Source organism: Hevea brasiliensis, chromosome 12, assembly GCF_030052815.1.
Source record: "Hevea brasiliensis isolate MT/VB/25A 57/8 chromosome 12, ASM3005281v1, whole genome shotgun sequence".
Lineage (NCBI taxonomy): Eukaryota > Viridiplantae > Streptophyta > Magnoliopsida > Malpighiales > Euphorbiaceae > Hevea > Hevea brasiliensis.
This window is the reverse complement of record NC_079504.1, coordinates 71,012,669-71,040,481: the sequence shown is the minus strand read 5'-3', so window position 1 is coordinate 71,040,481 and position 27,813 is coordinate 71,012,669. Positions and strand designations below refer to the sequence as shown.

Genomic DNA, 27,813 nt, shown 5'->3' with positions numbered 1-27,813 from the left:
TTTCTTTGTAAATAAGGGCAAACAAGAAACTAAGCACATTCGTTTCATTTTTTATATTTAGAATGATAGAAAAAGATAGGAGAAAATAACAATAGAAGGATTTATGTGGTTTGGCTACCTGAGAACCTACATCCATGGATACAGAACCTCAAAGGGCTACATTTTATTCATTTTTGCTGTGTGTTTTACATGATACATAGAACTCCACATTTATAATGAAAGATATAAGACGTATATGTACATAGAACTCCACATTTATAATGAAAGATATAAGACATGTATGGCATCCCATAAATCAATCCTTAATCAATCGCATTATTTTCTCATAAATCATATCCCATGAATAAAGGAAAAGCCTTAATAATTTGAACAAAATTTATTCCAAAGACGTGAATTTTATTACAAATCATTTGAATTGAATTCTTTTAATAGAAATGAATTGAGTTCGTGCATAAGAATCATTTCAAACAGCATGAAAAGCCAATGATCATAATAGAAAGGCACATTGATGGCAGTTCACTAACATAATACTAGACTGGACCATAAAATGTAATCTTGTGTTCATGGACTTAAAAAGCATGCATGTACCTTGTCCTGTTTGCCATGAAACAATAGGCGGGAACAATAGAATCCTTTGAAGCCAATCTTTAATGGTATCCCGTATCCAATTTTCACCTGAATTATTAAGTTCAACGTCGCCACTAGATTCACCAGGTACGATGCTTCTCCTACATAGAGGTTGAACAAGAATGCTGACAATCAGAGGAAGAATCTTCAAACAATTCTGGTTTATTGCTTCACCTATGTAAAGCTTATTGACGAGCAACTCAAAAAGTTTCATAGCTTTGTTTCCTTCCCATACATGATCTTTGAACAGAGTGTTGAGCAATGACAAAAGAGCTCTCAAAAAAGGTTCTTTAATTTTGTCCAATTCATCACCTATAGCAGACCACAAATTGAATGAACAGTAAGTACCACTTTCTCCATGAACAAGAGCACCACCAAGTAAAATGCTGAAGATGGAATCCAACAGGCTTTCCTGGGAAATATAATTCAAAGTCTTGGAAAATGCACTTAGAAGGGGCAAGAAAGAAGTTGTAGCACTGCCTCCTGGCCATTCCCATGTGCATAAAATTTCAGCAGCAAGCCAGGCTCGAGCAGTAAGCTCTTCATTGGTTGGTTTATTCGAAGGAGATGAAGGGTTATGTTCTACATAAACTGCAAAAACTCTATCAAGCCCAATCTTGATTATAAGTTTGTCGATTAAAGAAACAAACTTGTGAGTCCCATATGCCTGCACTTGGCAACAAATTTAAATTTGTTAGTCAACATATCAAGTCAAAATTAGACAATAATGGGAATATCACTAAATCAGCCATTAAACCCCCTGATTATAAAAAGTTTTGATGCAAAATTTGCACCGTCTTTACCTAGGAATGAAAAACTAGCTGACAAGGCTTTGTCATCTAGTCTTCCAGTATGACCAACTGAAGATATAAGAATAACAAGTAATATAAAATAGGTAATTGTTGCAGGTTGCAAGGAAAAAATTGTAATGCAGTGGAAAAATGATTATCATATCAACCTGAACTGACTAAGAGCAAAAAAGGAATATTAAACAAGAGGAGCATTTTGGGGACATAATAATATTCGAAGTATCAAGGATGAAACAAATAAAACCAATCAATAACCGTCAAATAGCATAGGGGACTTTCAAGTAAGACCTAGAAAGAGATCATAAATTAGAATAACCCCAATGGACATTTCTGGTTTTATGTTGTGTTGCAATGAATTTACATGGTTGCATTGATTAAAAATGGCTGAAAAATTAAATAAAAAAGAAATTAAAAAATTAAAAGGATAAAAAAAAAAAAGGTATCACAACACAATCCCAACTCTAAAAATTATCAAAATGCCACTCACAATGATATCAGTGGAAACATCAATGGTATTCAACGAAGAAGACCCTTCTTGGGCAATGAAGTCTGGAACAATCCATGATGGCCATGTATCTTCTTTCCTCAGAAGCTGGTCTAACAGATATTGTTCCTCATATTGATCACAGCAGAGACAATCAAGAACTTCAAGCATCCATTTGCAGCACAAAGAAGTGATGCTATTCGCATTAAGCTTACCTTCCTTGAATACAACAGACCTAATAAACTGAACTAAGATACTCCCCAATCTATTCAGAATGTCAATGCTGAGGCTTTTCCAAAATTTGTCATTTATCTTGCCGTGAAATCTATGCATAGACTCACTAATCTCAGACCGGCCCTTAATTTTCTCCTTTGATTCATCAAATGCATCATCTATTGTTGCTTCCATGCTGTGTTCCCAGTTCATGATAAACACTGGAGCCAAAACATCTGAAACTAGCCCAATTTCCTCACTGAATGTTTTTAAGCAATATAAACTACCACCAAGTACATCCAATGCAAACTGAGCTATCTTAATCACATTTGTAGAAATCCCACCATCCACCGAAAAATTGTTTGCTCCAGCTATTAAAAGACAACCTGAATCCCTAACTGAACAGAAAGGGGACTCATAAATAAAAGCAAGCAACTTTTTGGAAACCTCCTTATATACCAAAATCATTGCACTTCTGGACACAAAAGAGATTTGATCGTCTTCTGTCAAGCCACCAAGAACAGCACTGCAGATGAATACATATATGAGAAATCACATTATGAGATAAGTTGAAAAAGACAATCCCCTGAGCCTAGCATCGGAATTGAGTACAACATCTATTCACATTTGGTACAATCAGCACCTAATGATGTATTGGCTCAGAAATTTAGAAGCACGGTCTGCTTTTACACAAATAACAATCCAAGAAAAATTAAGCTTTTGTGCATACAAGTCATTATGTTAAATCCAAGGAATGACGATTAATATAAATAGAAAACCAGCATAAAGTCTTAGTCAATTTATGAAAATCTTATGTTTCTTATAAGCAATCACTAGTGCAATGGTGAAATATGTAATGAGAAGCAAGCAAGATAAGCACAAACTGTAGACAGCCTAGCCACATTAGTGCACAGTAGCCGAAATGTGAATTGATCAATTACAATTATAGCAAGTGTAAAATAAGAGAATACAAATTATAGCAAGTGTAAAATAAGAGAATGACCCCACCTATGTCACATGGACATTTGTGAATACCACATACTAATGAAAGATAACATCTCTCATCATACGGGACAAACATGATATCAACTTCTATAAAAATACGACAAGTGATTCATCATATATCTATCTATAATCCAGTCTATACTTCATTTAATTCCATGGAAGTCAGGATTTCCATCACCATATTAAATGTTAGAATCCCTTAATTAGTGTAAATTAGCTGTAAATTAGAATATAATTAGAAATTATTATATTTATTAGTTTCCTATTTAGTCTTAGCCTTTGTATATAAATTAAAATTCTTGTAAATCATTTTAGTATGAAGAAATATAAAAGAATTCTATAAATTCTGTTTTCTACATAGTATCAGAGCTGTGCCAAAAATTTTTGGCATAAACAATGTAGTTCTGGGCAATTTTTTTTTGTGGGTCAAGCTTCTACGTCGTTATAGAAAGGGAGGTGACTGTCACTACCCACCTGAGGAGGAAGGACACCAGTCGATCGGTCTACGCCCGGAGTCCCACCGCCATCTGGTGAAGCGCATGAGCTCACGTGCCTCCAGAAGCCTCACGTAATTCTTCATGGGCCAGCGCGTGCACCTTTTTTCCTGTGATTTCTCCGGCTGTGCCTCTCGCCAATGACCTTCCCAGTCTGGCGCGCCTCTGACCAACGTGTTTCCACACCTGGTTTGCACATTTATTTTTTTGGTAGCTTCCGTTGCCCAATTTCTTGCTTTCTGCCTCAATACATATTCCTTTAATTGAAAAATGACCGATGGAAAGAAGGAAGCCTCTGAAACAAAGGCTGGATTTGTCAGTGATAATCCCTCTTCACAAATTAGTCCTATTAAATTAGATGTAACTAATTATTTGGCATAGTCTAAATCCTGTCTACTGTTCATTCAAGCTAGATGACTACAGGGGTATATCACTGGAGATAAGAAAAAGCCAGAAAATGCTAGTTCTACCTACAATCAGTGGGAGTCAGAGAACTCTCTTATTATGTCATGACTCATCAATTTCATGTAACCTCATATAGCTCGTGAGTATTTACTATTGGACAGTGCAGCTACCATTTTGAATGCTGTTTCTCAAACTTATTCTCAAGTTGGGAATGATGCACAAGTTTATGAGCTTAGGAACAAGGTTCATGAAATGAAACAAGGTGAGTTGATTGTTGCTCAGTATTATGCGGAATTGAGTGGTCTATGGTAAAAGTTGGATTTCTATCAGGACTTTTCGGCTTCATATCCAACTGATATAGTTAAGTTCTAGAAATTGATTGAGAAGGAGCGCATATATAATTTTCTTGTTGGGCTAAATGTGGAGTATGATCAAATTCGGGTCCAAGTACTTGGTAAGGATCCTTTGCCCACCTTAAGGCAGACATATTCTTATGTTCAGCAGGAGGAGAGCAGAAAGAGTGTCATGATCAATTCTACAGCTGTTGATAAGGCTAGGCTAACTCCTTACGAGAACAATCACATAGTCCATCAGATAAGAATCACTTGCATTGTGACTACTGTAGGAAATCTTGACACACCAAAGAACAATGTTAGAAGCTGCATGGCCACCCAATTAAAGGGCATGGAAGAAAAAGGATAGGCTCAGCTAGACTACAAGCAAATGTATATGAGGCTGGGAGTGTTTCTGTGAGTGTTTCTGAAGATACTGCTATCACTGAGATGTTTTCCAATGAAGAGGTACAGACTCTAAGGCAATTCCTGTCACAGCTTGAATCACAATCTACTATAGTTGCCTCTTCTAACTTCGTTAACTCAGGTAATGTTTTTCTTGCCAATCAAAATAATTCATTTTGGGTTATAGATTTTGGAATAAACAAACATATGACAGGCTCTTCGAATAAATTCATATCCTATTCTCCATGTTCAGACAAAGAAAAAGTCCGCACTGCGGATGGATCCTTATCTAATGTTTTTAGAACAGGTTCTGTTAGATGCACTTCTACTATAAGTCTTAGTTCTGTCTTACATGTGCCTAGCTTTCCTATTAATCTTCTATCTGCCAGTTCTATCACAAAAGCTCTCAACTGTAAAATTAAATTTTTTCCCACTCACTGTGTATTTCAGAAATTGATAACAGGAAGAACGATTGGCAGTGGTAGACTGCAAGATGGGCTATATTTATTGAATGATTGTGTTGATCAGGCCATGTTGGGACAGTCTATGGGTGCTGAGGAAGAAATTATCCAGTGGCATAGGAGACTTAGACATCCTTCATTTACTGTTTTAGAGAAACTTTATCCTCTTTTGTTTAAGCAATGCAAAACTTAATTGTTAGTATGTAATGCTTGTGAGTTTGCCAAACATACTAGACAATCTTATCCTACAATAAATAATAAGGCTTCAGTTTCTTTTATGACTATCCATTCTGATGTGTGGGGGTCTACTCAAACTGTGTCTTTATCGGGTTATAGATGGTTTGTGACATTTATTTATTATTGCAGTAGGTTAACTTGGGTATATCTGATGAAAGGGAAAAATAAAATATTTTTATGTTTTCAGCAGTTTCACAAAATGATTAGCACCCAGTTTGATGCTCATGTTAAAATACTGTTAAAATATGTACCATAAATAGCTAGGATATGTGTATCTGTAGTGATTGTGTGAATATATTTAGGTGTTAGAATCGTAGCTATAATTACGTATTTAATTAGGAATGTATTTCCTATTTAGTTGTCCTGTACATATTATAAATTGACACCATTGGCTTGAGGGAATAATCAAGCTCTTCAATCATTCTCAATATTCTTCTTCTGTTCTATTTTCTCACATGGTATCAGAGCCCTCGGTGGGTCTGATTTGAAATCTGAAACGAAGTCCTCATAGGGAGGAACTTTTCCTCTTTTTCCAATCACTTTCTGGGAGTCTGTGGCTATCACAGCCTAGCCTAGTGGATTATCCAGTCCAGGATCGGCATCTCCTTTGACCGCTGGCAAAAGACTTCGGTACACGCACTTCTTCCCGTCGACTCGCCAACCTTAGGGGACCTCAGCCACGCTGGTCCTATCACCTGTTGCTCACTTTTTTTGCCACTACCTCTTCATACGGTAGGCTTTTCTGAGGTATTTCTGAGCAATATTTCAATGTACTTCTCTTGCCAACATGTCTGAGATTGAGGAGTCCATCGATACAGCCTCCAACACAGGTTCTGAGATTCTCACACCCATATTTTCTTCCATTTGTAATTCACCAGCTATTACTACTGTTAAATTAGTAGAAAGTCAAAATTATATGTCTTGGGCTGCATCAGTGTAATTATGGTTTACGGGGCAGGGGTATGATGACCACTTGGTTAAAAATGTCATAGATATAGCTTTAACAAATAGAGCTAATTGGACTAAGATTGATGCTCAATTATGTAGTCTCTTGTGGCATTCTCTAGACTCAAAATTACTTAATATTTTTCAGTCTTGTAAAACCTGTTGCAAAGTCTGGACTAAGATGAAAACCTTATATACAAATGATGTGCAGCGTATTTATAAGGTAGTATCAGATATGGTTCATCTGCAACAAAATCAACAAGATATGTATAGTTATTTGGGAAAGGTAGAATCACTGAAAGATGAATTTAATTCTATCATGCCATGTACTGATAATATTTCTGAGCAACAGCGGGTTAAGACCTGACCTTGATTCTGTTAGAGACTAGATATTAACTAGTCTGGTTATTCCCACTCTAGAGGATGTGTCTGCCAAGCTTCTACGCATCTCACTCAATAAGAATAATTTCTTCGGAATTGAATCTTCAATTTTAGCTGCACAAAGTGGAAACCAACCGAGACAGGGTACTTATCAGAGAGGCAAGGGTAAAAAGCTCCATTGCACATCACACTCGAGACACTTATTGGGCCCTTCATGGTCGACCACTACGCCCCATTCAGTCAAATAATGTGGGCCGATCAACTACTCATATGGCTCAATCCGGTGAAAATGGTATTCTTCCATTACCTGATGGAAAGGATCAGGTGTCAGATTCTATCCTATTAACTGGAGCTGATTACAAGGAGTATTTGCAATATCAAACAGCCAAACAACAATCTTCTAGCAGTGCTCATTCTGGTAATTCCTTTACTTGTCTAACACAGTTTTCGCTCACTGGTCCATGGATCCTCTACTCTGATGCTTCTGATCATATATCTGGTAACAAAAGTCTTTTCTCATCTCTAGTTTCTCTTCCAGTTTTGTCTAAAGTTACTTTGGCCAATGGTTCACAAACTTTAATTAAGGGCATAGGAGATTTAACCACAGTTTTAATCACTCTAAAATGCCCATATAATTTAATCTTCATTGGTAAATTGACTAAAAATCTCAATTGTTATGTCACCTTTACAGCTGACTTTGTTGTTGTGCAGGACCGGAGTACGGGAAAGATGATTGGAGTAGGATGTGAGTCACAAGGGTTGTACCATCTTTCTACTTCAAATTCTCCAGTTGCACTTGCCTCAACCACTTCTGCTGATCTTCTTCACAATCGTCTGGGTCATCCAAGTCTTGCCAAATTGCAAAAATTAGTTCCCAGTCTTTCTAGTTGACAGGACTCACATTCAAAAGAAGATAAACTAGTTCCTACTCTTCCTCCACCACCAATCAGTCCACCACCTTTACACGTCCACTCACGTCGTCTTCATCCTCCCACTAATAACATTGATGCTCCTTTGCTTGATACAGGTACAACATTGGCTCCTGGTGACTCTCACCCTCCTTCATCTTCACCTATTCCGGTCTTGCCTTCAACAGACGATGCTACTCCTCCCATTGCCATCCGAAAAGGTATTCATTCGTCTCGAAATCTTTATCCTATTTATAATTTTGTGAGTTATCATCGTTTGTCTCCTTCCTACTATGCTTTTGTCATCACTTTGTCTAATGTATCTGTACCTAAGACTGTTAAAGAAGCTTTGAAACATCCAGGATGGTGTAATGCAATGGTTGAAGAGATGGCTACTCTCCATAACAATGGCACTTGGGATTTGGTGTCACTAACGAAGGGCAAATCTACTGTTGGCTGTCGATGGGTTTATACAGTCAAGGTGGAGCCTGATGGCCAGATCGATAGACTTAAAGCTCGCCTTGTTGCAAAGGGCTATACTCAGATCTTTGGCCTCGATTACAGTGATACCTTCTCTCCTGTGGCTAAGATTGTCTCAGTTCGCCTTCTTATTTTCCTAGCCGCCATCCATCACTGGCCACTTCATTAACTGGATATCAAAAATGCCTTTTTACATGGCAAGCTAGTTAGGGAAGTTTATATGAAGCAATACCAGGGTTTGTTGCTCAGGGAGAGTCTAGTTTGTTGTGTCGCCTACGGTATTCTTTATATGGCTTGAACCAATCTCCGAGAGCATGGTTTGGACAGTTCAATACTGTAATCCAACAATTTGGAATGTCTCGAAATGAAACTGACGATTTAGTATTTTTCCACCATAATGGCCATGATAAGTGCATTTATCTCATTGTTTATGTTGATGACATTGTTATTATAGGAAATGATCATGGTGGGGTCTCAAAACTCAAACAACACTTGTCCAGTCATTTTCAGACTAAAGATCTTGGGAAGCTAAAGTATTTCTTGGGGATTGAAGTGGCACAATTTAAGACAGGTATCACCATTTCTCAAAGAAAATATGCTTGGGATATACTGATAGAGACAGACATGTTAGACTGTAAACACGTAGATACTCCTATGGATCCAAATGTCAAACTTGTCCCTGGATAGGGGGAGCCATTGGAGGATCCTGGTAGATACCGGAGATTGGTTGAAATACTCAATTATCTTACAAGCACACGCCCAGACATCTCATTAACTATAAGTGTGGTCAATCAGTTCCTTCAAGCACCATGTAGTAGTCATTGGGATGCAGTTATTCGAATACTCAGATATATTAAAGGAGCTCCAGGACAAGACCTATCATATGAAGACAAGGGTCATTCACAGATTATTGGTTACTAAGATGCAGATTGGGCAGGATCTCCTTCAAACAGACGGTCTACTAAGGGATATTGCATTATGATTGGAGGTAATTTGATTTCTTGGAAAAGTAAGAAGCAAGATGTGGTAGCTGGGTCAAGTGCAGAAGCAAAATATCGAGCTATGGCTTTGGCAACTTGTGAACTTATATGGTTGAAAGAATTTCTCCAAGAGTTGAAGTATGGGAAACTTAAACAAATGCAGCTAATCTGTGACAATCAAGCTTGCACTTCACATTGCCTCTAATCCAGTGTTTCATGAGAGAATGAAACATATAGAGACGGATTGTCATTTCATTAGACAAAAGATTAAATCTGGGTGTATTGCCACTAGCTTTGTTAGCTCAAATGACCAATTAGCAGATATCCTGACAAAATCTCTCAGAGACTCTCGAATTGAATATATTTGTAACAAGCTTGGAGCATATGATTTGTACGCTCCAGCTTCAGGGGGAGTGTTAAGATATGTACCATAAATAGCTAAGATATGTATATCTATAGTGATTGTGTGAATATATTTAGGTACTATAATCGTGGCTATAATTACGTATTTAATTAAGATTGTATTTCCTATTTAGTTGTCTTGTACATATTATAAATTGACACCATTGGCTTGAGGGAATAATTAAGCTCTTCAATCATTCTCAATATTCTTCTTCTGTTCTATTTTCTCACAAATACTGAGAACTGATAATGGCACAGAGTATATGAATGGAGTTTTTCAGGAATATTTGAAGTCACAAGGAATTTTGCATCAGACTACTTGTGCTAACACTAGTGCTCAAAATGGAGTGTCTTAGAGAAAAAAAAATAGATACTTACTTGAAGTTGCTAGGTCTCTTCTGTTTACAACGAATATTCCCAAACCTTACTGAGGGTATGCTATTCTTTCTGCTGCATATGTTATTAACAGGATGCCACTCTGGACTTTAGAGTTTAAGAGTCCTTTAGAGGTTTTGCAAGGTAAAAATTCATATACTGCTCCTCCAAAAGTCTTTGGTTGTGTTTGCTTTGTTCATCAGCCTAATAGGGTAAAGTTAAAACCTTGAGCCCTCAAGTGTGTCTTTATTGGTTATTCCAGTACTCAGAAGATGTATAGGTGTTACAATCCTCCTACACGAAAATATTTTGTAAGCATGAATGTTACCTTTAAGGAATCTGAATCTTATTTCCATCTACCTCTTCAGGGAGAGCATAAGAAGGAAGAAGAGGAGTCTTTCCCTTCTTCTATCTTCTCTCAACTTCAAAGGGAAAATCTGAGTTTAAAGCCTATACCTAATAATGATACTCAGGGGGAGTCACCTAAATCTCGAGGGAGACTAAATAGATCAGATTTGAGAATCTATACTCGACAGAACAAGACAGATATAGCCATCGAGCAGGAGACTGCTGATCAATCGAAATCTCTGGATTTAAATCCTGAACATCCTGAGGTATGTGATGAGTCTCCTTTGATTCCTAAAGGGTCTAATTTTAATTCTCAGTCTACTTTTCCTTCTTCTGACAATGATCTTAATATTCCTATTGCTCTTAGAAAATGTGTTAGAACCTGTACTAAATATCTCATCTCTAAATTCATTTTGTATGATTCTGTCTACATCCTATAGAGTCTTTCTATTGTCTGTTTCCTCTATTTCTATCCCACAGGATTGAAAGAAAACATGTCTTCATCCAAAATGGAAGGTAGCCATGGTGGAGGAGATAAAAGCTCTGGCAAAAAATGAGACATGGGAACTTGTTACTCTTCCACTGTAACCATGTAGAAAAAGATGATTCTCCTTAATTTCAATTAATCTGTACATGGATATATATATATATACAATTGATTCTTATAATTGTGTTCTACTAATTAGGAAGAAATCCTAAATAAGAAATCCTAAATAGGAATACAGAATACAGAATATACAGAGAAATAATATAGTGATTGACTTTCCATAACAAAAAAAAAAACCAGTTGGATGCAAGTCGGTGTTCATTGTGAAACATAGAACAAATGGTTCAATTGAAAGGCGTAAGGCTAGGCTGGCAGCAAAAGACTTCACACAGACGTATGGGATAGATTACCAGGAAACCTTTGCTCCTGTTGCTAAAATGAATACCATCAGAATTTTACTATCATGTGCAGTAAATCTTGAGTGGGATTTGCAACAGTTTGATGTAAAAAATGCCTTTCTACATGCAGTGTTATTAAAGACGTGGGAGGCGCCCAGGTGAGGCGACCCATCCGCCGCCTTGACTGGGTCACCCCTCTTGGAACCTCCAGAGTCAATGCCTCAGGCAGGCGATGCGAGAAACCAGGCGGGCGAGAGGTGTCGCCTCTTTAAAACAACACAGAATCCCTTTTTTTTTAATTTTTTAAGACAAAAATATAAAACCCCACACACTTACCTGTTGCCGACAAAGGAAAGGAAGACGATGTCGCCTCCACCTCCAGAGCTGCGAGTCCAAGTATGTCTCTCTCTCTCTCTCTCTCTCTCTCTCATTTTCTTCTTTCTCCTCTGTTTCTGCTATCTTCTTCCTCCTCTGTCATCCTATCTTCCTCCCTCTCCTGCTCTTTTCTTTGGAAAACGCACCAGCACTGCAAATTTTTTTTTTCCCCTTTCCTTCTCCTCCTCCTTCCTGGTTGGGTTCTTCGGTTCTTCCTACCCTGTTACGCTGTCGATGTACAGCAATCTGCCCTCTCTTTTTTTTTTTCTCCTTTCCTTTCCTTCTCCTTCTCTGTGCTTGGTTTTATTAACTAGTTAATTATTTGCTATTAATTTAATTATTTTACCTTTTATTTTTATTAATTATTTAAATTTTATAGATATTGTTAAATTAATTATTTTACTTGTTAATTATTTAATTATTTAACATGGATATTGTTAAATTAATTATTTTACTTATTGATTGGCTGATTATTTAATATGGGTATTATTAATTTACTTTTTACTTATTATTCTTATTAATTTGATTAATTTTGCCTTTTATCTTGTTAATTAGACATTAGTTCTAATTAGTTGTTTATTTTATATTGTAATTATTATTCTATTGTTAATGTGATTATTTCACTTTTTGTTCTTGTTAATTTATTGTTTAATTAATATGAGTATTGTTAATTTGTTTGTAATTAATTTACTTTTTAATTGTTATTCTTGTTAATTTAATTAGTTTTCCTTTTTTTTTGTTAATTAGTTGTTTATTTTATATAGGAATTATTAATTTATTGTTAATTTGATTATTTTACTTTTTGTTTTTGTTAATTAATTGTTTAATTTATATAGGCATTGTTATAAGTACACACACACACACACACATATATAATTTTGGCAATTAAGGTTATAGCGCTTTGCTTAGTTGAGTTGGGATAAAGGCTTAGTTGAGTTGAGTTTTTTAAGGTTATAGCGTCTTGCTTCAAAAAGGCCCTCGCCTCTCGCCATAAGGTGCTCTGTCGCCTTAGTGTCGCCTTGATAACACTGTCTACTTGGTGATTTGGAAGAAGAAGTGTATATGAAAATTCCTTCAAGATTTGAGGATGAGAAGACGAGAGGAAAAGTTTGTAGATTGAAGAAAGCACTGTATGGCTTAAAACAGTCACCTAGGGCATGGTTTGACAGGGTCAGTAAGACTATGGTTTCATTTGGATACTGCCAAAGCAATGTTGATCAGACTTTGTTTATAAAACACTATAAGGGTAAAATCACTCTGCTTATTGTCTATGTGGATGATATTGTGATAACTGGTAATGATAGGGAAGAATTAACTCATCTAAAGGAGCGACTAGCACAGGAGTTTAAAATCAAAGATTTGAGAAGGCTAAAGTACTTTCTTAGAATAGAGGTTACCAGATCAGATAAAGGAATCTTTATTTCTCAAAGGAAGTACATACTGGATCTATTAGAGGAATCAAGAATGCTAGGTTGTAAACCAGCAGAGTCTCCCATTGAGGCAAATCACAAATTGCAAGCTGGAGTTCGGGAATCAGTAAATATAGGGAGATATCAGAGGTTGGCTGGCAGACTAATTTATCGTTTGCATACCAGACAAAATATAGCATATGCAGTGGGTCTAGTGAGTCAGTATATGCATGATCCTCGTGAACCTCATTTAGAGGCTATTTTCCGTATCTTGTAATACTTAAATCTGCACCTGGGAAAGGACTTCTTTTCTCAAAGCATGGTCATCTTCAGATTAAGGCCTTTACAAATGCAGATTGAGTTGGATCTCTTGATGTAGGAGATCGACATCTGGTTACTGTACTTTTGTTGGTGATAATCTAGTCACTTGGAGAAGCAAGAAGCAAAATGTGACAGCAAGATCTAATGCAGAGACTGAGTTTAGAGCAATGACTCAAAATATTTGCGAACTATTATGGTTACGAAAGTTGGAGGAATTAAAATTGCTGGAAGCTAGTGGTTTGTCCTTGTTCTGTGATAACAAAGCTGTCATCAGTATAGTTCACAATCTAGTTCAGCATGATCGGACCAAGCATATAGAGATTGACAGACACTTCATAAAAGAAAAAGTTGTCAATGGTTCCTTAAGTATTTCTTACATAGGGTCGAAAAACCAGTTAGTTGATGTGTTCACTAAGGGATTAAGTTGTAAGGGGTTTCATACCTTAGTTTGCAAGTTGGGCATGTGCAACATACATGAACCAACTTGAGGGAGTGTTAGAATCCTTTAGTTAGTGTAAATTAGTTGTAAATTAGAATGTAATTAAGAATCATTGTATTTATTAGTTTTCTATTTAGTCCTAGCCTTTGCATATAAATTAGAATTCTTGTAAATCATTTTCGTATAAAGAAATATAAAAGAAATTCTCTAAATTCTCTGTCTTCTACATTAAATTGCATAGAATAATGCATCAATAGCAACACTCTAATTCACATACCACACAAACTGAGCAGATGAAGCTCCCAAGGGAAAAGAGGAGCTAGCGACAGCAACTACAGTTGATTCAAGAAGATCATGATGCCAGTCATCTGGGTTGGACCAGTGCCGACGATTAGAATCTTCTTCAAGTCTCCTGTTTGCAATTTCAAACCTTGCTTTCTCTAAAAGCATTGCCAACAGAACTAAGTAGTCAGATTCTAGGGACCCAGGCTCAGTTTTATGTGCTTGACAAATTGCATGAGAAATAATTGCACTCCACTGCTCAGAGAAATATTCATCATTGAGAAATGCAAGCAAGAGATCAAGTCGAGTACTGCTGGAGGTATTATATCCAACCAGACACCATGGAACAAATGTTTCTTTGAACACTTTCATGAAAGACTCTGGTTCCAATTCTTTGTCCCTATCATCTGCGAGGGAAGAAGAGCAATGATTTTCATTGCAGAAGAAAAGTTCCTGGACTATCTTACGCGGTCCAAATAATGAAACTGCAACTGACAGAAGCCTCAAACCATCTGGTATGTCCTGAGGTAAGAGAGCATTCAAGATCAAGCACAAAAATGCATTAGAATCCATAGTACTGAAAAAAAAAAAAAAAAAAAAAAAAAAAAAAAAAAAACTAGAAGAATGAGAGTTCCATAAACACATTATTAACAAGACTTTAAGACTTTATGAAGGACTCACAAGGTGGACACAGCAAGTAAAAGTCAAACTCAACTATCAGCCTCAGACCCAAATTAGTCAAGACTGGCCACATGGCTTTATTTTCTTCATCCCATCTATTTAGGGCTAAACTTTTCATGAGCTATTGGATACTATATCCTTTACTACGAAGTCCTATTGAGGCAAAAGTTCAATTGTCTTCACAGAAAGTTAAAAAACTACTTAATTTACATGGAATTCTAGAAGCTCCAGTTATTTCACAAAAGCAAATGCAAGAATAAAATAAACTAAAAAGGCCCTTTTTTCATTTAAACATGAAGAAAAAATGTTTGAAAAGCTATATATTTGTGATAAGAACTTTTTAATCAACAAAAAGGTCTAGAAGGAGGTTAATTGAGCTAGCTGTGGATTTCTGTTGTGGCAAATTCTTTAGGGGTCCATTAGTTAAAGGGAAACAAGTTAGTAAAGTATGACCAACGCCATGGCCACATGTTTGAAATTCCACACATTTCCAACAGTTGTCATTTAGGCATAAAGGATATAACTCTGATGCCAGCCAAAACATGCAAGCAAAGTGCAGCATATATCCTCCAAGGCCAGCGCAAATGCAAATCCATAAACAGAAATGCAAGATATTATAAGAAATCAACAAATCACACCAATTCTCGCTAAATATGTCAAAGGAAACAGTAACTTACATGAGATCTTATCAATGGGAAAGACTTGGCCAACATTGGTCCCACTAAATAAACCAAAGGCCAAGTTTCACCTTTTCGCACTGAATGCTGTTCCAGCAATGACAAAAATTTAATGACAGGTTCAAAATTTTCAGTATTTCTTCCTGTGTTCTCTTTTTGCTCAAACATCTTTAGGCAATTCTCCTGAAATGCCATGCAAAAAGTAGCAAGTAGATCATGTTCCATTGAATAAATGCCTGAAAGAATTTCCACAATGCATTTTCCTGACTCTTGCAAATAATTAACAGGATACTTGATATTCAATGATTCCACAATCTTCTGGTCAGTAGTTAAACAGCCATCCTCAGAAGGATCCTTAGACATTCCATAGGATGCTCTATTCTGATTCTTGAAGCCAACAAACAGGTATTCTTGCCACAGAAGTTTCACTACTATATTATCAACGAGAGCGACTCTAAAATGATGTAAAGAATCCAAACTATCACAATACCTGCCACCAAAGAAGATATATATATTAGAAAACTAATACCCAAATTAAATAAAGAAGGAAAAAGACAAAACAAGATCCAATACTAGCACACAACTTAATACACCACAAGCTTAGAATGCTGCATTAAGAGAACTGTACAACATCACACCTTGATGCATTATGCAATCCCCAAAGGAAACATTCTTTAAATGCCCGGAAAAATGCTAGATTAGCAGAACTTGTTGAATTGGACAAGGTCCTTCCATCCCATAGGTTATGGAAAAATTCAAGAAAAAACTTCTCTCCCTCTACTGATTTAGAAGGCAAAATATCCAAAAATATTACCAAAGCTGGATAAGAAACCTGCTGAGATCCAAAGCAACCATTCCTAAGAAAATGCCAAAACCGGTTTAGCACAATTTTCTGAACATTCAACAGAGTCCAACTTTCAGGAAACTTTCTTGAAAATAGCAATAGTGCATCCCACATTGACGAATGACAACTAGGATCCTTTTCCTGAAATGCACCAAGTATTGCAGCAGCAAGAGTTTTCATATTTCCTTCGTTGAAGGCATGAGGAATGTTTTTAATGAAACTCTTTAGGGCTGAATATGTAGCAGAACGAATTGCAGGGCTTTGGGACTTCAGAAAGTCAAGAAAATATTTGTGGGCAGAGAATAACTTTTCAGCAAAAGAAATAGCAGTCACTCTAGCCTTTGAAGCATGCTTTGATTCAGCAGGTAAATTTTCAAATCCAGGTCGTTCAGATTGCATGCAAACCAAAACATCAAGAAGCGTGGCTAATGCCAGTATGGATGAAGATATCACCTGAAAAACAATAAAACAGCATACAAATTCAACATTAGTAACAAGCAGCTAAGTAGTTATTTAAGGTGCATGGCATGCTATTGCTCAAAGCGATCCTAGAGTTTAAATTTAAGTACAAACTGCAGGTGCATGCCTAAGTGAGAGTAGGCACAGACAGAGAGAGAGATAAAATAAAATAAAATAAAACTTACAATAAAAATTTAAAATTAAGATCAAATATTGATTGCAAGATCAAGATATTAGCTCTATTTAACCAAATTGACCAAAGTTAACAATCTTCATGGCGGCAATCCAAAGTTAACCAACTCTTACCAGAAAAATGTTACGTATAGAAGAAGAAAATACAGAAATAAGGATAGGAATATGAAATTGAGCTAGTAGAGCAGATTAGAATTGTGGAGGGAAAGTTCATTAGGTCTGTTGAGTAGTTTTTAATTGTTTTGGAGGGAAACTATTAGTTACAACTGTTTGTTGTTAAGAGCAGTTACTAAGGAATTGGGGGGAAATCTGTTATAAAAGGGAGCTGAAATACCTGTATTAGGCATTCTGAATTCTGATCAATAATATTCTCTATCTTCTCCCCAAAATTCTCTTCTCTCTCTCTCTCTCTCTCTCTCTCTCTCTCTCTCTCTCTCTCTCTTCTATTCTATTATTTCTTCTATTTTCTCCCCTGGAATATCTACTGTTAGGGTTACTACCTGACAGAAAATACACAAAATGAACAATTTTTTTTTTCTTTGAGACAGGCAGATAGCACTTTGGTAGTCAGAAAATAAAACAAACCCAGAAACAACACTTTTGGACATGCAGAGGCAGCATTTTCAGTATTGCTGTTATTAGGGAGAAAAGAAAAGGAAGAAATAAATGAACATAGGTAACCCTGAAACAGGGGAGCTAAGCTGGCAGGGAAGAGAGAAGAGAGAATGAGAGAGGAACAAAAACGAGGTTTTAAGGTGTGGATCTTAGAAGAATCAACAATCGGCAGCTCCAGGTGTGGCGATCCAACAAGATCTGGTGACTTTCCAGCGCATCAACACTAGATTTTGGTAGGTTGGAAGGCTCCGAGTCTAGTAGCATTGTCTTTACTTCAGACAAATGAAAGCACATGTTAAAAGTGGACACTAGAAAGGCTTGCCTTTATAGGGCATAAAGAAGCCTAGGCCCATAAAGCATGAGCCTTTTAGAGGTTGTTTGCCATTCACCGTTAGAGATGCTAGGGCAGCGCCTTGTGTAACTCTAAACAACTATGGACAAAACACCTTGTAAATAAAGAATTTGAAGCAACCTCTATAGTAGCAGCTCAAATGCAATGAACATTATATAAAGATATCACAGTTCCAGCAAAAACAAGGATGAGATTTATCATATGAGTGTGCAGAGGTGTTTTGACATAGGTAGCAATTTCTCTAATAGATATATATATATATATATATATATATATATATATATATATATATATATATATATATGTATATAACTGCCTGTTATCTTGACATTGGTCAAGTCAGGCCCTGAGAAATATATCATTCCAAGCCTGGCCTTTGATCAGGCAGGGCTGATAAGGCTCCAAGGAAAAATCCCTTGCCCAACCCAGGTTTTACAGGCTGGGCCTAGCAATCCCTCCCTGGGCTGAAGATCAGGTCTACACACCAATGTCCATTTCAAACCAAAGAGGTGGATACATGTAGACCATACCTGCTGATGCATGTCCTCCAATTCATCCAAAGCAGCTGCTCTATCTGACATACTTTGTGGTGTGAGCTTTAAATTTTCCTCCAAATACATGAATACTTCAGTTGTGCACAATATTAAAGCATCCAATCTCTTTTCCTGTGCTGGAAAGGCAGCCTGTGCACAATAGATAATATGACTACTAAGCAACAAAAATTTTCAAATTAATAAAATTTAAACAAAAAATTAATATGTGAAGGGCAACACTCTAAAAGCAATGGACGTAAAAGTTTAAAAAGATGTCAGCAGCACTTAAAAAAGATAATAATGCTATTTTGTTATAGGGAAATTACTAAAATAAATTTGCTGTCCAAGTTACACCCCCCGAACCCCCTCCCCAAAAAAAAAAGGAAAAATAAATAAAGAGGCTCTTGCTCTCTAAATACACAGAGAATACCAATTGATTTAAAACCACAAAATAAGTAAAACACACAAAGGACGAAAACAATGGAAAATGATGCTCTCAAATTGATATTAATTCTTGATCTTCAAAATTACCAAACAAAAAATGTTCAAGAACTCTGAATAATGCTTATGTAGAGTCAAATAACCTAACCCTAATAACAAAGTTAAACACCAAAAATATCCTAAAAAATTGAAATACTAAAATAAACTATTTCCTGAAATTTTTTTTCTAAAATACAGACCTAAAGTCTCTAACAAATGGTCCCACACCATTCCCCCTCAGCTAAAAGAACTTGACTCTAGAGAGTTGAACTACAAATAGAAAACATAAAGAGTAGAATCCAAAGTCCGAAATACCTCTTGACAAATCCATGTAGCAGTAATACCAAATTGATGTAGAACCACAAAAGAAATACAACACACAAAGGGAGAAAACAATGGAGAATGATGCTACCAAATTTTATTTAATTCTCAATCTTCAAAAATACCCAAATCAATGTTCAAAAACTCTTAATGATACTTATAAAAAGTAATAAAATAATCCTAACCCTAATAACAAAGCTAAATACCAAAAATACCCCAAATAACTAAAATACCCAAATAAACTATTTCCTAAATTTCTTTATAGAATACATAGACCTATAGTATTTAAAAAAAAGTCCCACATCACCAATCCATTTTAATTTTTCATATTTACTTGAAAACATCAGTTTTCTGCACCTCTTGGGAATGATTAATTATTCAATTATTAGAGCTCAATTCAGCATGCTTGGTTGCTATTTGAGCTCAGTAAGCTAAAACTCTGTGGTTTTATAGAAGTCTTCATTTTCGGGATTTAAGATTTGAATTTGAGCTTGAATATGTGGTAATTTTTCCAGGGCTTTATTTAATTTTCATTGAAGCTTGTGGATTTTTCAGTTCTCATTATACAAGTTTCTTCAGCCTTAAAAGAAGTCCACAGCTTAAAATACAGAAAAGGGGTGTTACTGCCTGCTTATCTCTTGGCGTTACCAAGAATGACATGCTTAAGGAGTAATGGTGCAGCACAAGATGACAGATTAGAAGAGTGCTACTTGGCTTGCAATTATTGAACAAGTTACAGCATTGCACACAGAGAGGGAACTAATTAAGTACTTAATGGGCTCTAATGCCCTGTACAAAACCCAAATGATGTGCCATAATTTTTTTCTCCACTAAAATTGGCATTTCTTTAACAGGTGGTTTCAATTAATGGGAAACAAACCTTGATTTCGTAGTTTAGTTTAGTATACCTTTGGATTGGCTTAGCTCCTTAATAGTTGAAATTGATTATCCTTAATAACCATTAAACCAACTGTTTGATCATTGATCTGTGTACATTTTTTCATCCAGTTAGCTTCGAGTATTAAATATTTATCCTTGGCAATTGTTTTTCCACAAAAAACTAACACACTACTTCCACACTATTGCACCATCTACCTATCTCAATTTTTTCTTGGAAATACTTTGAACCCATTTAAATTACTATTCATAAGTGGAAATCTTATCCACTAATATCCCTAGTATCCCATTATTGACTGCCAACAATTTCAAAAATAATGATAATAAATTTAATTACAATAAATAAAAATAATAAAACTAACTCAATTTATACAAGTTTGGACATGTATAAATTGAAATTGGTCTTTCACATGTTACATAGGACATCGCTTAAATGGTGAAGAGGCTAGATGTAGGGATAGGAGGGGTGGATTTTGGATTCTGTCAAAACTGCTAGCCATCTTGTTTTCCTATATATATATATATATATATATATATATATATATATATATATATATATAAATGGTGAAGAGGCTAGAGGTAGGGATAGGAGGGGTGGATTTCGGATTCTGTCAAAACTGCTAGCCATCTTGTTTTCCTATATATATATATATATATATATATATATATGCGATAAATAACCATATTTATTTTATGAAAAAATAAATTTTATTAAGGGAAAAGATCAGGGATTACAACTTGGAGGATAAGACATCCTCCTAACCATGCAATACGTAAAGGCACAAACAGTTAATAAGTAGTGCCCTAGATCATATTGAAGAGAACTTAAAGAGAGCCCCTGAAGCAGAAGCCAATAAGACCACCTTGTCCTATATCTAACCAGCCTGATCATAAAAAATGCATGCATTTCTCTACATTAGTGGTACCTTCTTAACTTACCAAATTTATTTGCATATTTGTGATCATGGGAGGGACAAATCAGATTGGAAAGGAAGGATTTACAAAAATCACTAGAAGAATCCAAAAGATCAAACCCTCTTGTCTACCCCAAGGAACAACTGAAAAGAATCCAGCAAAGCTACAAAGAAAATTCTATCAATGCCTCCTCATAAAAGAAATGAAAGTCGCAATAGAAGACACATAAGAAATGACAAATAAAAGCATTATGCAAAGAAGAGATTCCATGAGCAATTAACAATATGATGGACTCGAGACACCTCATCCTTTGAAAGGTTATAGCTCAAACCTTGAACAAATGTTGTCCTTTTATGATAATTATATTTTCTATGGATCTGGTATTTATACAAATGGTTTTTATATGCTTCATCTAGAAAGGAATATACTTAACATAAACAGCAAGAAGTTGAAATCAGATAAACAAAATCCATCCTACGTATGGCATTGTAGATTAGGTTATATCAATGAAACAAGAATCACAAAGTTACACAAGGAAGGACACTTTGATCCTTTTGATTATGAATCATATGAAACTTGTAAAGCTTGTTTATTGGGAGAGATTAGTTAAGTTACTGGGAGAAGACATTAGGATGTATGTGGGTCAATGACCACACATGCTATAGAAGGATATTTATATTTCATTACATTAAGTCATTAACTAAGGACCATTACAGATATGGCCATGTAAATCTGATGAAATATAAACCTAAATCATTTGAAAAGTTCAAAGAATTCAGAAATGAAGTAGATAAATAACTTGGAAAGAGTATTAAAACACTTTGATCTGATTGAGGTAGAGAATACCTAAGCCAAGAGTTTCAAGGTTGTATGAAAAAGAACGGGATTCCCTCAAAATGAAATCTCTCAGAATGCCACAACACAATGGAATTTCCGGAAGAAGGAATTGAACCCAGTTATCCCATCTTACCATCCTTTAAAACTTTGGTTAGAGTTAGAGTTAGAGCATCATAGAGCATCTTTTCAACCTTACTATAAGACCTACTTAAGTTTAAGTATAGGATTAGCTTGATACCTATCTCTTCTTTATTTATTTATTCTTTCCTTCCTTCCCTACTTTCTTTCTTTTTTACTTTTTTTTTCTTTCGGTAATTTTATACAAAAGGGACATTTTATTCACAAAGCAACTCTTATATTGCATCATCTACAACAAATTGTGTTTTTTACTTTCTTTTCAATCAAATCTAGTATCTTAGGGAAAGTGTTAGACCTCTTTTAACAAAAGAAAGACAGCATATTTTTGCAGCTTAAAAGCAGTTACAAAACCTGTAGTGATTGCTTTGCAGCTACAGAAACTTCAGAAACCGAATCAAATTGAGAAAACCACCATGGTCCCATCAAAGATTTCAGGTGTGGAGCTAAATCTCTTCTGTGAAAACACAAGTTTTTCCACAACCAAAATATTAGCACAAACATTTTTGAAAACCAACGAAAATATTAATGAACCACGGTAAAAGAATGCTACAACATACTAAAAATAAAGGTAAGCAGCAACTTTTGACATCTTACAGAAAGAGAAAGAAAAAACAATTGCTTCCATAAGCATCTTAAGCAAAAGAAATGTCCATACCCAACGGCAACAACAAGGTTGTTCATGGTTTCATGAGTGGCTCGCCGAACTTCTCTATTATAATCCAACAACAGCCTCTTGTATTCAAATGCCTAAGTGAAGCACAAGAATTGCAAAAGTTCAGACTGAATGAAAAATGCAAAAAGCAAAATCAAGCATAAAGTATAGAAACCTGAAAATCACATAGCAACAATGAGTAACTATTATTAAATATTATACACACACAAACAGTGACAGATCAATAACTTGGTGGGCTCAGAAAATTAATCCAACTAGTTATCTTCAACTATAATTACCAAACATAAAAAAATAAAAATGAGATGAACAAAAAAATTTTCTTTGTCTCACAGTATAACTTTATGTTATTTCTTTAAGTGAGTCATTGTAGGTGGGGAGGGGGGGGGGGGTGTGGGGAGAATAGGTAAAGATATTTACCAAACACAGAATAATTAAACATGAATCAGAGTAAGATTATTAATATTGGCAATCAGAGTCATGTAGAGGACTATTACAATGAAGCTTAATTTCAATGGCAACACAACCTCCACCTTAAGCCTCCCCTTTGCCTTTTATGATCGAGTCCATTCTTCCTCCTATACTTTTCCTCCAAATTTCACACACATCATAACCAAATTGATCAATTATTGCATAGTTTTGACAGTTTCTAGGATGAACACTCATTTATGTAGGTGGCCAGGGAAAGGATAACAACTAGTTAAAGCATTTACATTTCTGCTCATATAACTTTAAGAGAAAGGCAGGAGACTGTAGTATTACATGCACAAATTGGTCAACAATCATATAAAGGAGAAGAGAAAGAAAGGTGTGTGTGTGTGTGTGTGTTGTTGGGGGGGGTGGGGGGGGGGGGGGGTGTTGTTTGTGTTTTCTATGGGGAAGAGAGAGAGAGAGAGAGAGAGAGAGAGTATACCCATTGTGGAATAATTAGTACCAAGTCCTTTCCAGACTTTTGCTTGAACAGAACAGATAGAGAATGCAGAGCTTTAAGCTGTTAGAAGAATTAAAAGAGAATAAGCATCTAATACAATAAGTTGCATGCCATGTCAATTCACATTCATATATATACATGCACACAAATTTATGTATGTATACATATTTTGTGTGTAAGGACACATTGGGGATAAAATGAGAGAACATCATTTAAGATGGTTTGATAATATCCAATGTAGAGACTCATACTTCTATACAAAAATGAGATAAATTAGTAGTAGGAATAAGGAGGAAGAGGAGGACCCAAAATGACATTGGGATAGTTTCAAAAAAATTATAATTCTTGAATATTGATGCAGAACTGGCCTCAAACAGTGCTGAACAGTGAAAAAAAAATCCATAAGGCCTATCTCAACTAGTTTGGGATTAAATCTTAATTGTTATTTGTATAGCTTTAACGTATTGTTGCGCATGTGCTTGTGTGAGCATATACACAATTTTTACCTTGGTAGTAGGATCCTTCCTAGCCAATCTCTTCAAGTGCACTGCAACTTCACTATCTATATCCTGCAATAACAAGTAATAGCATAAATAACAAGTAATAGCATATCATAAAGAACACCATATCAAGCAGAATAGTACTTTAATAATCATCAAATTCCTTCCCTCTAATATCCTGTAGTGCCAGCACTACAATGCTAACCACAAATCGATTAGCTTTCGTTTAGTTCCTTAATTGTTCAATTGAAATGAAAAGAAATTAAATAGTGCAAAGAAAAGAAAGAAAGGAAAAGAAATCAATTTTCACTTCTATTTTTTGCTTACTTTAATTTAAAAAAAAAAAAACAATCTATAAAGTCTATTTTTACTACTATAAGTGCTAAGGTATATTTATAACTTCAGTTTTTTTTTTATAATTTTTACTTCCTCAATTTCCTCCTTTTCGCTCTAAGTTGGAGAGAAATTTTTTAGAGGCTTGAAGGGAAATTGAGAAGTCTAATTTCCATATTTCTCTCATTTTCCTTTTCTCTAATTGCTATCCAAACAAAAGAGAAATTAGGGAATTGATATTTCTTTTCTTTTCCATTCAATTCCCGCAAAACAAACAAAGGTTTATTCTTGTTGCTAAAAGCTATACACTTGCACATTCAAAGAAATCAAAAGAGGTTAAGAAGCAGAAGAGAGAGAGTTATACCAAAATGGCGCTTGCTTCTTCGCTAGAAAGAGAGGTATCGAGACGAGAGCTACCAACATAGCCACCGAATCCCACGGCGGCAGCAGAACCCGACGGCAACAGCGAAGCAGCGAGACTGTAATCAAATCCCAAAGTTCAGTTCTTTGAATAATAAAAGAGCAATAAATAAGAACAGTTATTTTTGTTCTTTAGTACCTGCTGCTTGAAGGACGATACTTGCTCCGGCCGCCGGATTCTCCTTTCTGTCTAACCATAACGCCGAGCTCTTATATTCTTTGCTTCTAAAATTTATCTTTAGAGAGAATTGTTGACGAGCTCGCTCTTTCTATGCTCCAAGCTTAAAATGAGTTCCGAGTTTCTTCCCTTTCCACTGGCAAAGATGCGGGTAAAACCCAATTCATTAAATTTATATTAATAAACCTTTTATGTTAAAAATTTTTATATTATTTATTTTTTTAAAATATCAATTAATTAAAATAATTTTATATTTAACAACTTATACATATTAATATCAATTAAAAAAAAGAATTTTAAGTTTTTAACAATAAATTTATACGTCATTTAAAAAAAAAGGGCAATTAATTTATATGTAAATTAATATTATAACAAACAATAAATGAAACTTGGGAAGAAGTACAAATAAATATATATTTATTGGGGTGTTTGGCTAAGAATTGGAATTGAAACCAATCCTTTGATTCTTTAAATTTTATGAATTATATTTCAGTTCGATTTTTAGTAATTGCGATTCGGCTTCAATTTTTATTTTAATTTTTTTTATTTTAATATTGATTATAAATCAATTTCAAATTTCAATTTTTACTGTCACGACCCAACCTATGGGTCGGACCGGCACTAGGAATTGGGCCAACTTAAAGCCTCTAAGGCCCGTAGTAAGCCTAACTATTTCTTAAATCCATAACCAGACCCACAATTTAGGCCCAATATGCATATAAAATAATTTAAATTAAACTGTTATACTCATATTTCGGGTCAACTTAGCCCAAAAATTATCAGAAACAAAAATTTGGGGAGCCCAGCTCAACCCTGTTACCTCATTTATAACCATTTAAAACTCATAAAATTTTTTCTTTTCATTTATTAATACGAAAAATTGAATTCATACAGTCCCTGACAGGCTTAATGCTACTACTAGCACATGCGGAGTCCTAAATTACAAATTTAGAGAATAATAATACAATTAAGTAATCTTTTCATAACCTGAGAGAAAAGGGATAGGTTATTCAAAAAAATGTCTCATCCTGTAGCCTGGAAAAAAAAATATGTTGAACAGGAGTGAGCGTTCGACTCAGAGAGTAAAATATCAATTTTAACCATAATCTCTATAACTATTTAAAGCTAATGCACCATGTAGAGTGAAATGCAACATCAACAACAATTGCACATCATAACATCAAAAAGGTAATTTGGAGCACTCACACACCCTGTAATATCAATCATAATATATGGGAGCTGATCCCCTATACAGCTCTCTTAAATCCAACCTGGTGCCAGTGAAGAACTCAAGCCGGACTTTCGCTTAATAAACCAAATCGGGGGTCCCAGCGAAAAACTCAAGCCGTGACTACCCCCCGAAGGATCAGGTCCCAGCGAAGAACTCAAGCCGTGACTACCCGTCCTATCCATAGTCCACACCACATCACACGCACGCCAACGCACGCACACTGCTCCAAATTACCACAACAACATACATGGCACTTTCACAGTTATGAATGCAACATAAATCGTGCCTAAAGTTTATCTACATAGATATATGCATATAAGTGATGCATGGGCATGCTTGAACATATAATAATATTGAAATTACAATTAAAATTAATATTTTACTCACAGTACACCGATGACTATTGTGGCTGCTGGATGCAGGAAAATAGCTGACATCGATCACCTAATAATTAAATTATAAATTTATTAGTACTAAGTTAAGACAAAACTCTAAAGAGGCAATAGACAGCCTAATTCATGCCGGAAACCCGGCAGAATTTCCACTATACCTGGGACCTACCCAACCTGCAAAAAGGCTCAAATAATACTTCTAAATTCTCAATTTTCACAATCACATCTCATCAATATCACATGGCTCCTCCTGGGCCCTACAAATCAGACAATACTCAAAATCTTAAAAATTACGTTTTAGTCCCTATAATTGACATTTTTCAAAAATCCACTCAAAAAAGCTCTAAAAATTCTAAAATTTTACCTCGCGGTCCCTAATAATATTATATGACTATTGCAAAAGGAATTATAATTTTTTCGATAATCCACGAATATTTTATGAATTTTATTCTAAATCGATATTAGCCGAAAATGAGCAACTTGGAGTTCGAGTTTATCTATGCCAATTCTGACACTTGGAACGCGTCCAGAACGTCTGAAAATGCTAGGATTGACTGTAATATTGACCACGTTCTGAGACTGGCCGTCGGGCAGCCGGATCTGGCTGAAAATGCAGTCTCGACGCCGGTGAGCTATCCTCGATCCGATCGCACCTAAATTAAGTCTAAATTTTGTTAATAATTATCATAAAATTATTTTTAAATTTTAGAAATCGAAAAAGTTCGAAAATCTTACCAAGCGATCTGGACCGTCCGATTATCGCCTTTTTCAAACAGTGTCCGATCGGAGCGGGACTAGTCCTATCTCAAAGATCTCGTCGTCCTGAGTCCATTGGTGGCCTCGGATTTCCGATCCGACGGTCGGATCACCGGAAAAGTGGCCGGAAAGCCATTGCCGTCACTTTCTCTCTCCTCTTTCTCTCTCTTCGAAACTCACCGGAAACTCCACCATTCCGGGCATGGCTGGTCGGAAAATGGAGCTGGGTTCGTGGAGGGTTGGTGGCACCTTGGATCGCCAGCGTTGGTGGCCGGAAAATGGCCTGCTTCTCTCTCTCTCTCTTCTTTCTTTCCTTCCCTTTCTTCTCTCTCTTTCTTTTCCTCCCTGCCGCCTGCTACCGTTGCTGTCGCCGCCTGACACCGTCTTGAGGTGGGGGAGTGCCACAGATGCCTCGCCGGCACTGGTGCTGGTCGGAAGCGAGAGGGAGAAGGTGAGGGG

General features: G+C 35.8%; 1 protein-coding gene across 1 annotated transcript in view; it reads right to left on the bottom strand.

Annotated features, from left to right (window-relative positions):
* The window catches only part of LOC110663082 (E3 ubiquitin-protein ligase listerin), a 29,263-nt gene extending 4,141 nt beyond the window's left edge, over window positions 1-25,122 (bottom strand). Inside the window, exons 1-12 of the mRNA XM_021822294.2 lie at window positions 24,937-25,122; window positions 24,742-24,856; window positions 24,051-24,113; window positions 23,527-23,604; window positions 22,599-22,690; window positions 22,295-22,397; window positions 18,353-18,505; window positions 15,999-16,657; window positions 15,361-15,850; window positions 13,998-14,524; window positions 1,924-2,659; window positions 589-1,294 (exon numbers count right to left, since the gene is read on the bottom strand). Of these exons, the coding sequence (XP_021677986.2) occupies window positions 589-1,294; window positions 1,924-2,659; window positions 13,998-14,524; window positions 15,361-15,850; window positions 15,999-16,657; window positions 18,353-18,505; window positions 22,295-22,397; window positions 22,599-22,690; window positions 23,527-23,604; window positions 24,051-24,113; window positions 24,742-24,856; window positions 24,937-24,995 (3,781 nt within the window). The 5' untranslated portion in view covers window positions 24,996-25,122. The remainder of the gene's footprint in view (window positions 1-588; window positions 1,295-1,923; window positions 2,660-13,997; window positions 14,525-15,360; window positions 15,851-15,998; window positions 16,658-18,352; window positions 18,506-22,294; window positions 22,398-22,598; window positions 22,691-23,526; window positions 23,605-24,050; window positions 24,114-24,741; window positions 24,857-24,936) is intronic.
* Between the last annotated feature and the right edge of the window lie 2,691 nt (window positions 25,123-27,813).